Source organism: Athene noctua, chromosome 1, assembly GCF_965140245.1.
Source record: "Athene noctua chromosome 1, bAthNoc1.hap1.1, whole genome shotgun sequence".
Taxonomy (NCBI): domain Eukaryota; kingdom Metazoa; phylum Chordata; class Aves; order Strigiformes; family Strigidae; genus Athene; species Athene noctua.
Window position 1 is genome coordinate 199,037,617 of NC_134037.1, and position 9,579 is coordinate 199,047,195.

At 44.7% G+C, this 9,579-nt stretch overlaps 1 protein-coding gene across 6 annotated transcripts in view; it reads right to left on the reverse strand.

The window, feature by feature from the left end:
- Positions 1-8,271, reverse strand: part of ATP11A (ATPase phospholipid transporting 11A) — a 130,609-nt gene extending 122,338 nt beyond the window's left edge. For 2 of the 6 annotated variants that reach the window (XM_074910115.1, XM_074910106.1), the window contains exon 1: positions 7,751-8,271. In XM_074910115.1, the coding sequence (XP_074766216.1) occupies positions 7,751-7,789 (39 nt within the window). In that variant the 5' untranslated portion in view covers positions 7,790-8,271. The remainder of the gene's footprint in view (positions 1-7,750) is intronic. The other 4 variants (XM_074910079.1, XM_074910096.1, XM_074910087.1 and 1 more) reach the window with 3 other exon arrangements.
- Between the last annotated feature and the right edge of the window lie 1,308 nt (positions 8,272-9,579).

The window sequence follows — 9,579 nt, forward strand, 5'->3', positions numbered from 1 at the left end:
CTGATCTCACCAGCCTCCTAGAACTATCCAGGAGAGGCCGTCAAGTTTCTTCCTAGAAAGAGTACATTTTTAATACAGTAACACAAATACCCAAGACTTACAAAATTGAAATCAAAGTTAAATTGGAAAAAAAAAAAACAAAAAACCACAAACAAAACACCAAAACACTTCTCATAATGACTCAGAGCATCTTTGTGCCAAGGCTTCTTAGAGTTGCTACTGAGAGAGAAGAAAAAAAAACAAACAAAAAAACAACTGGTGTCTGTATGATATAGAGAAAAGATTCCTTCGTTTGCCTTGTCTACCTGCAGCTGTTGCCATGGCAATTATAGCAGAGAAGAGCATTCTAGTGTCATTCTGCCTCATAGCTCAGGATGAGCTTCAACTGAAATGTCCCTTGACAATTACACAAATAGAAATACTACATTATCCTGTGTAATGGTAAACCAGTAGAATAAGAAGCATTATGCAGGAAAAATACAATCTGACTAAGACTTACATGAGGAGAGGCAGGCTATTTTGCTAAAAAAAGTTGAATCCAGTTGCATAACAGGTGCTAAAACATCTGCTCAGTCTCTACTGTGGCACAGGCTTCCTTGGATTTTCTCTCCCTGCCACACCTGCACATGACAGGAGGCATCTCATCATCCATCCTCAAAAAACACAACTGTTTTCTAGTTGGACTTAAACCTAGTTAGGTTAAACAAGTTTATTATCCCCATCTCGACAGCACAAACAGTAGCCAGCTGTAATATTTGTGGATATTTCACTTGTAAGCCCAGTTACTGTTTTCTAAGTGTTTTGGGTTTAAAAAGCAGACTCAGGAAAATCCCATTCCACCCTCCCATTTTTCTTGTTTCAACTATTATTATATGACAGGAGCAAAGAATGAATGAGAAATGGTGATGTTAAGCTATAAATGTGCTATGCTGTATCTTGCTCTCTTCCATTCCCAAGAATGATTTTGAAAAGGCTTCCTGCTTTCAGTATTTATGTTCTGTGGTGCTTTAGAAAAAGCATAAAAGCACAACTATATTAGATGTATTTTTTAATAAAATCAAGAAGTAGGCTATCAAAAGACAAAAGCAACTATGCAGTTCTCATCTAAGAAGTATTTTTGGTGCTAAAAATGGCAAGATCAAAAGTTCTTGATCTATTTTAAGTCACTGAAACACTTCTTACAATTTAGATGCTCCATAAGCAATGTTTCTTACTATCAGGGAGCATCTGATGAGTGCAGATGAGCAATATTTTGTAGTCAATAGCAACCATCTTGTAATATGTACTCTGGCTTCCATTAAGTGAGCTGTTTTACATACACAATGTCCTATTTTCGTTTGTTTATTCTCAATACAAAAAGGAAATCATGTTCTTTAATGTAAATTAGCTAATTGATGGGGAGAGGGGGAAAAAAGCCCATGCAATTCTCTGTGTTTATGGTGAAAGTAAAAGTCTGGGGGTTTTTTGAGCCTTGGATTATACTGAAAAATCTTAAGCATACATTACAAGATCAGAATGAACACAAGAATCACTACGAGTACACCACAGCTAGTTAGATTTGCAGAAGTGACAAAACCTGTCAGCCACACTCAGTGTTCACCAGAATTAACTTCTGAGGTAAGCAAAGCTTTCAAACTTTGTCTTTTTTAAATGGCAGGCTGAAAAGTATGCAGGCAGCACTCCATACAGACTCTTCCCACACATACAAAAAAAAAAAAGGCAATTAGGAGAATAACAAAGCATGGTGCTTGGGAAAACAGGAATTCAGAAGTTACTCATGCTATCAGACCCACTCTATCACACCCTCCACACCAGGAAGAACCGGTACCCACAGCAAAGCAGACATGTGAAATGGGAAGTATCTCAGGTTTCAAGAAAAAATTGTGACACACTGACTTGCACAAGAGGTAACAAAAATGCATTACATACCAGGGATAGATACAAACACTTAAGAAATACAAGTTACTAGTTGCTGACCTGTGAATACATATATAGCTCCTATTGAGAACTTTTTTTGTACAATCAGGACAGTATAACAACAGAGTCTGTATATAAAAACATTGACATAACATTTTAAACAGTTTAAGACTGTCAAATTATATCCCCGGAATTAAAACAAAAACAAACCCAAACAACTTTTGACTTTTTCTAAGTGACAGTAGGAAAAAAAAAACCCTGTGTTTATGTTAACAGGCACCCTGGGTGAGAAACACCTAGACAGTACATTAGTTTGAGACCAGTCTGCAAGGGTGTAGAGAAAGCTGCATAACTACAAGCAAAGGCAAGTCCTGGAATATAAGGATACCCTCATATGTACTATCTGAGCTTAGATTAAAAACAGTAGGTTACCTGAAACACTGGAAAAATGGACTGCCCTTTTAGACATAATTATAGAGCACCGAGTCTTACAATTTCACCAAAATTGAGGACAAAGCAGTTACCAACCTTTGCTGTATCAAACGTACAAAAATGGAAAAAACCCTGAAGCTCAATATTCATTTATGACTAAATACTACATACACAAGTAAAATACCTAGGAAATCTAGTTAGAAAACAGTTTAAGAATTATAATGCCAGTAAAAACAAAATTGTCTAAACCAATAACCAAGAGCTATGAAATTTAGTAGAAAACTTGCTAAAAACCCCTAACATGATTTCCTGGTTAGGCTAGTCAATCATCTTCTCAAACTATGATTAAAGTTGACCCACTTCTATAAAAGTGAAAAATAAAGCATTTGTTTGTAAAGTCATTTATTCCACCTCCCCCCAAAAGATTTCAGAAATACATGCAGAATTAATAGGCCATCAGCTTCCCAGAGGCCAGAGCTGTAATAAATCACTGTTCCTTCTGGAAGCAAATCTTATCTGCTACTATACACATTTAGCAATATTTACACAGGCAACAAATTCTTCAACATCCAGATTTGTAATCCTGAATTAATAGGAGAACGTGAAAGAGGAGAAGCAATAAAGTGGCAGGATCTCTAAATATACTACATAATACGGGCAAAACTGTTCAGTAATACAGACCTCTGACCCAGTAGTATTTATGCTACAACCCAAAGCCACCAACCTGGGCAGGAGCATTTACTGATGAGGGCCAGCTGTCTTACAAATACAGAACAGACTGTCACCATAGGCTGCAAGATGTTTAGCAACCATTTAGTGTCCAAACAAACATATGCTAGAGTGACATTTTTCTAGATTGCTCAGATATATTCAAATCCACGATATTCCAGAATATCCAAATCCATATTCAGCCATAAACAGTTATCGTTAATATACAAGAGACATATGCACGTTTTATTAAGGTATGATAATGTCATCAAAACTTGTTTTAAGATTATAGCCATCACTTGACTATGAAGAGGAAGAACTTCAGAAGTCCCAAAATCAGCAAGGACTAAGTTACTACAGAAAACTAATGCAACTGCAGTTAAATCAGCAGAAAACATTGGTTAATATCCAGTGTCACAAGTAATCTAACTATAAACCAGAAGCTAACCTTGTATGGACACATTTTCAACTATCATTGTATGTTTGTTTTTTCCCTAGTGTACTGCTTAATATTAAGGTAACAAGTTCCTCTGATTACTGAGCGCACAGCAGGATCTGGATGATGCTTACAGGACAGTACACACTAATTCCATATTCTCAGGCTGTGAGGCTGCCCTCCCCCGGGTAAGACACATCCTCTGGGAAATGCACAAACAATCCAAGGAGAAGACAGATAAGCATGTTGTCCAATGCAGAAGGAACAGCCAGAAAAAGGTTATATTTTTATAGAGTATGTGACAAACAGTACACACACACCCCCAAGGCAGTTCTCATACTACCCCCACAAAGCCATTATTTTGAAAAGTAAATTAAACAATAGAGTTGTCAAAATCTATCTTACTGTAGAAGGCTTATTCACATTCTGTGGTTCCACACAGTGGAAAAGCTGTATATATCAAGATTTTCCCTCTTTGTTACTTAAAGATGCTGCTACTATAGCTCATACAGTCTGAAGCTGTAAAATATACAGAATAATCTCCTTAGACTAGGAGTAACTATAGCTACATCGCTGTATTTCAGCTTGCCGGATCACAAAGCATTCCGAAAACTACATCAAACTCCATGTCGGCTGTAGTGCAGTGAAACAAACACCTTTTTTACAGAAAGTTATTCTCCACCAACAGTCCTATAAATTGTGTATGACTACAATAATGTTGTAGTCATTAATGAAATAAGAGCTGAAGAAAAAAAAATCTGCAGGATAAATATAAAGAGGCAGAACAACAGAATGTCAGTTTAGAAATTTAGTAAGAGAAAGACATCACTGCCTCGGTCCTTCTAACAGTCTATGCTGTCACTTGGTGAAGGGATATGAACTACAGTATGACTAGCATGCTGAACATGTATCTTATTCCACTCACATCACTGAACTTTTCCAATGCCTGGAAGACAAAGACAACACTTGGTGCAGGTAAAACAGCAAATATTTGAAAATGCTAACCAGGAAACTGACTTCACTTGAAGTGACAGCACCTGGTCATCATTAGGCTTCCATAGGGCCTTGGAGATATGCACTATTTTGTATCACTTCAGGACAGCAGCTGCAACAACAGTAATGGAGAGAGGAATGGGGGGGACCTGCACATTCAAGAACCCTGGCATTTAACTTCTGTCTTTATGTCATACAACATGCAGTATGGAGAAGGAATTATGCAGAACTCTTAGAAACCATCCTATGAGAAGTCTCCATCAGTATATCACATAGCATCTTTGTTATCCCCAGATCACACCATGAGAGCTCCCAGCTACCTCTCCAGCCTGCATCAGCCAGGGTTCTCAGGATAATCCAGAGACCAGCCTGCTCTGCTCTGGGAAGGACCTACAGCTGAACAAGTCCAGGACACAATTCACAAAAAAACATGTAACTGTAGGACCTCGATCACTTAATAGTTTATGTATAGATTTTAACTAAACCCAAGCTTGAGCCTACTTTGATATAAGCACAAGACGTACCCATCTTCTCCAGCTCTCCTGCAGAAGTGTCACTACCTCTTTATTAAGGCACTTCCTGCAGAAGTGTCACTGTCTCCCTTATTAAAAAGCAGCTTGGAAAGAGACAAGCACATCCACACTTGTGAGGCCTGGCTGGGGAACTACTATGGAGTGATACTGCTGACATGCACATCTGCTACGCATGTACAACAGTCAGTTTCAGGCCCAGCATTCAAACTATTAATTTTCATTTTCACTGATGTAGCTGTACAAAAATAGTTGAACCATGGAGATGAAAAAGCATAAAGAAAACACACAACACAGGCATCAGCTTGCCAGATCTTAATGGCCTTACTGAAATCATGAACTCTAACTTACTTATAGCAGCTTTTTTCAAAATGATCTTTCCTTGGAAGAAAGGATTCAAAATTAAGAAGCTGAAGAAATACAAAAGAACGAGAAGCAACAGGTGAAAATATAAAAGCAGCCTAGAACAGCTAGGCAATTATCTAGACACTGCTTACTGGCATACATGCCATAGAGAAAGTAGTTGAGCTAGGAAATAGGAACACTTCCACACAGAGGATATAATAACATTTCATTTAGCGTTTAGACTGCTGAATTACTCTCATAAGCAGTGCAGGAGTGTGATGACAGTTCACAAAATGAGCTTTTAAGTGCTTTATTGTCCTGGTTTTGGCTGGCATAGAGTTAATTTTCTTCCTAGTAGCTAGTATAGTGTTATGGTTTAGATTTAGGATGAGAATAATGTTAATAACACACTGATGCTTTTAGCTGTTGTTAAGTATACCGAGTCAAGCATTTTTCAGCTTCTCACACACTGCCAGTGAGAAGGCTGGAGGTGCCCAAGAAGCTGGGAGAGGACAGTCAGGACAGCTGACCCAACCTGGCCAAAGGGATATTGCATACCATATGATGTTATGCTCAGTACATAAACTGGGGGGAAAGCTGGCCAGGGACTGCTGCTCGGAAACAGGCTGGGCATTGGCCAGTGAGTGGCAAGCAACTGCATTGTGCATCACTTGTTTTGTATATTCTAATTCTTTATTATCATTATTTTCTTCCTTTTTTGTCTTTATTTCAATGCACAAGTTTTAATTTTTTTGCCAATTCTCTCCCTCATCCCACTGGGGGGCCAGGGAGTGAGCAAAGAGCTTTGTGGCGTTTAGTTGCCAGCGGAGTTAAACCACAACACCTATTTTCAACATACTGTCTTCTCATGTACACCTTCATCTTTTAAAATAACTAGTGTAGCTACTCTCAAGCCCAGAGACCACTGTATGCTCTGTGCACAATGAATGCACTACTTGTACAGGCTCCAGATGTGAGCACACACACACAAAAATCTTAGAATACAACAGATTAGCACTGACAGATCACTATACCCAAAACTGATCCTGCCTGCTTCCAAACAGACCTCAGCACAGTTCACTTAAGCTTTGCATATCCATAGAGACTACTGTTTCTCTTGCACCTCATTATATTTTTCATATTTTCCTCCTTCCCTCAGGGCCACTTTCTAAGGTTCCATATACACACAGCTCCTTTCAGTACTCACCTCTCCACTCTCTCCTCATCCCACATAATTGTAAACAGGAAAAAAAAAATAATCCAGCCGTTTTTCATCTCTGCTATTTTAATTTGTTCATACTTAAAAGAAACAACACTCTGGCCTGTATGATGTGGAGATAGTTCCTGACATACACAAAACTAACTGTATTTACTTTTTTTTTTGTGCTTGGTCAGTGCATTACAGTTCTTCCTCCATGGGAGAAAAAGCTCTATGTATTTGGAAATCGGCAGTTCTCTCTCCCCATCCGTTTTAAATCTCTTCTACACGCAAACCCAGAAGCTTACAGTTTCCTGGTCTTGGTGGTTCACAAACCTTGCATTGTGTAACCCCGCACTTACTGGCATTCTGCCGATTTGCTAAAGCCATTATCCTGAACATTTGTTAGGGGTTCAGTGAAACCGGATTCACACTCACCGACGCACCTCAACCTACACCTGGATCCGCTCTAACGCACTGCTGATCGGCTCTTTTAGACGGTATGGGTGGGGGGAAAAACATGCTGACCGACAAGCAAGATGAACTCTCTTTGCCCAAAGTACACCAAGTTTAGTGTTTGAAGTTTACCACGAACATCTACAAAAACCTGAGACTATTCCGAGCACTCAGTGTATTTAAATTGGACAATTCCACAAAACGCTGCTTGACTGAAACAAGGAAAAAAAAAACACCCAAAGAACCAAACAAAAAAAAAGAAAAACACGACATAGAGTTTTTTAATCTGCCCTGATAGCTACATATATCAGCACACTGTAGATTAGGCTGCTTCGAACTTAGGTCAACCCGTTCTGGTTTAGCGGAGGAGAGCCCCGCAGGCATCTCCTCGGGGAGAGGGCTGCAGCGAGCCCACGAATAACCGCTGCTTCCTCCGTTTAGATAGAAAATCAAGTGCTGCGGCCCCCGAGGCTGCCCCGGCCGTCGTGCGAGTCCTGGGACCGCCAAACTCCAGACTGAGCCCCTGCTGCGAGCGCGGGGCCACGGCGCGATGCAGCTGCCCCGCGGAGACTCGCACGACCGCCCGCAGCCCGGCCGCTTCCCCCTCCGCCCCCGCTGGGGTACGAACTGCGTCGTGAGGGGAAGCCCCGCGGCTTCCTCAGAGGCGGCTTCTGAGAGCTTCCTCCGAGGCGGCGCCGGGCCCCCCCCGGGACGGGCCCAGCCGGCGGTACTCACGTATCGGCTCACAAGGGTCCGGAGGAGGCTGCAATCCATGGCGGGCGGACGGGCTGCCGCCGGTGCCCGGGCGCTCAGGACCGCGCCGCCAGGTGCTCGCCGGTGCCGCCGGGCTCCCTGGCTCGCCTCACTTTCCACATGCAGAGAGCCGCGCTCGCCCCGCCAGACCGCTGTTACCCCGGCCCGGCGCTCGCCGCCGTCCCCGGCGGCTATACCCTGCGCTCGCCGCCGCCGCTGCGGCGCGGCGCCCCGCGGCCCCTCATGCTCCCCGCTGCCGCCACAACACTTTCGCGGAGGGAAGGCGGAGAAAAAGCTGCTGCTGCTGCTGCCGCCACCAGCCGCCGGCGAACAGACCGGCTCCTGTGGGAGGGGAAGGGCAGGGCTGGCCTAGCGCCGGGCCGCCCGGGGATTTATCGGGGGGGGGGGGGGGTGAGGGGGCCGCCCCCACGCCGCTCCCCCTCACGCGCGCGGACCCGCCCGGTACGGGCCCAGCCCCGACCCGGCTCGCGCCGCTCCCGCTTTGATCTCGTCGGGCGGCCCCGGCAGCGCACGTCACACGGGGCGGGCGGGCATGCGCGCGGCGACACACACACGCACACGCATGTACATGCATACACACACACACACATACATGCTTACACACACGGAGCCCCCGCCTTTTCCACACGGGTCGCCGCGGCCGCACGAGCGGTGGGCTCCGACGCCCGCCGTCGTTAACGGCCGGCCACGGCTCCCCGGCTGGGGGCCAGCGGAGCGGAGCGGAGCGGGATAAAGCCTGCCTGAGAGGAGCCTTTAAAAAACACCTCCTTTCCCCGCCTGCCCTTGCCCCGGTGCTCCCCGGCCCCGCTGTCTGCCGTGGGGTGGGAGAAGCGAGGCGGGCGCCCCACGCGAGGGGAAGGCAGGTGAGGAGGCAACCGGGAGCGGCCGCCGCGCCCTTCCGGGGCGCTCCGGGACGGGGGTGGGGTGGGGTGGGGTGGGGTGGCGTCCCGCCGGCGCCGAGCCCGCAGCCGGGGCGGGAGGTGGCCTCCCGTCGGTGCCGGGAGCGAGGGGACGCTCGCCCACCCACCCACCTGCGGCGGCCCGCCCGAGGAGGGCGCACCTCTTGCCGTGTGTACATACACTAACACGTTTAAATAACTGTTACCGACAGCACGCGGCAGGTCTAAGTGGCACTAAACGCCGAATGTCCTCCGCACGCCCCCTGCGCCCGTTGCCGTACTCCCGAGCAACCGCAGCGTTCAGGATACACGGCGGCCAGACGCACCGCCGCTGCGAACCGGTGAGAGCTTCACCGTTTGTCAAGCGCAGGAGAAACAAACAGTTAAATCCTCCCAGTGACTGCAGCCCAAGCGTTACAGCCCTAATAAGCCTGCAAACAGTAGAAATGGCTTGTCGTAGGTGAAGGGGTAAGCAGAAGTCGGCAAAAACGTGCACAACGGGAAGTAGGAGTGTGTCTTTATTCCGTGGTTTTTTTAAGGTACCTGAAAGAACACCTTTAAGGCCTTTGTTTTCCTCAGCTGTTGTGGTTTCATGCCATTCATACCAAAGGACTCGCTCAAGTTTGCAGGAGACTTGTAGGTACTCTCAGTTAATTTTTGTATTATTCTATACAACTTCATATAAATCTGAGACTTTAAGCTAAGTATCTTCTCCAAAATTAATCTGAATTCATTAATTTAATAAAATCCAATATTTTACTAAAAAGCTTAATTTTGACGAAAGCAAACAGAATCAAAAGCATTTTATACTTATGAAAATCCATTCCCTTCTTTAGCAGTGATCACGTAAGCTGCCCTTTATCACCTAGGTCGTGGCCAAAACTGGGCAAT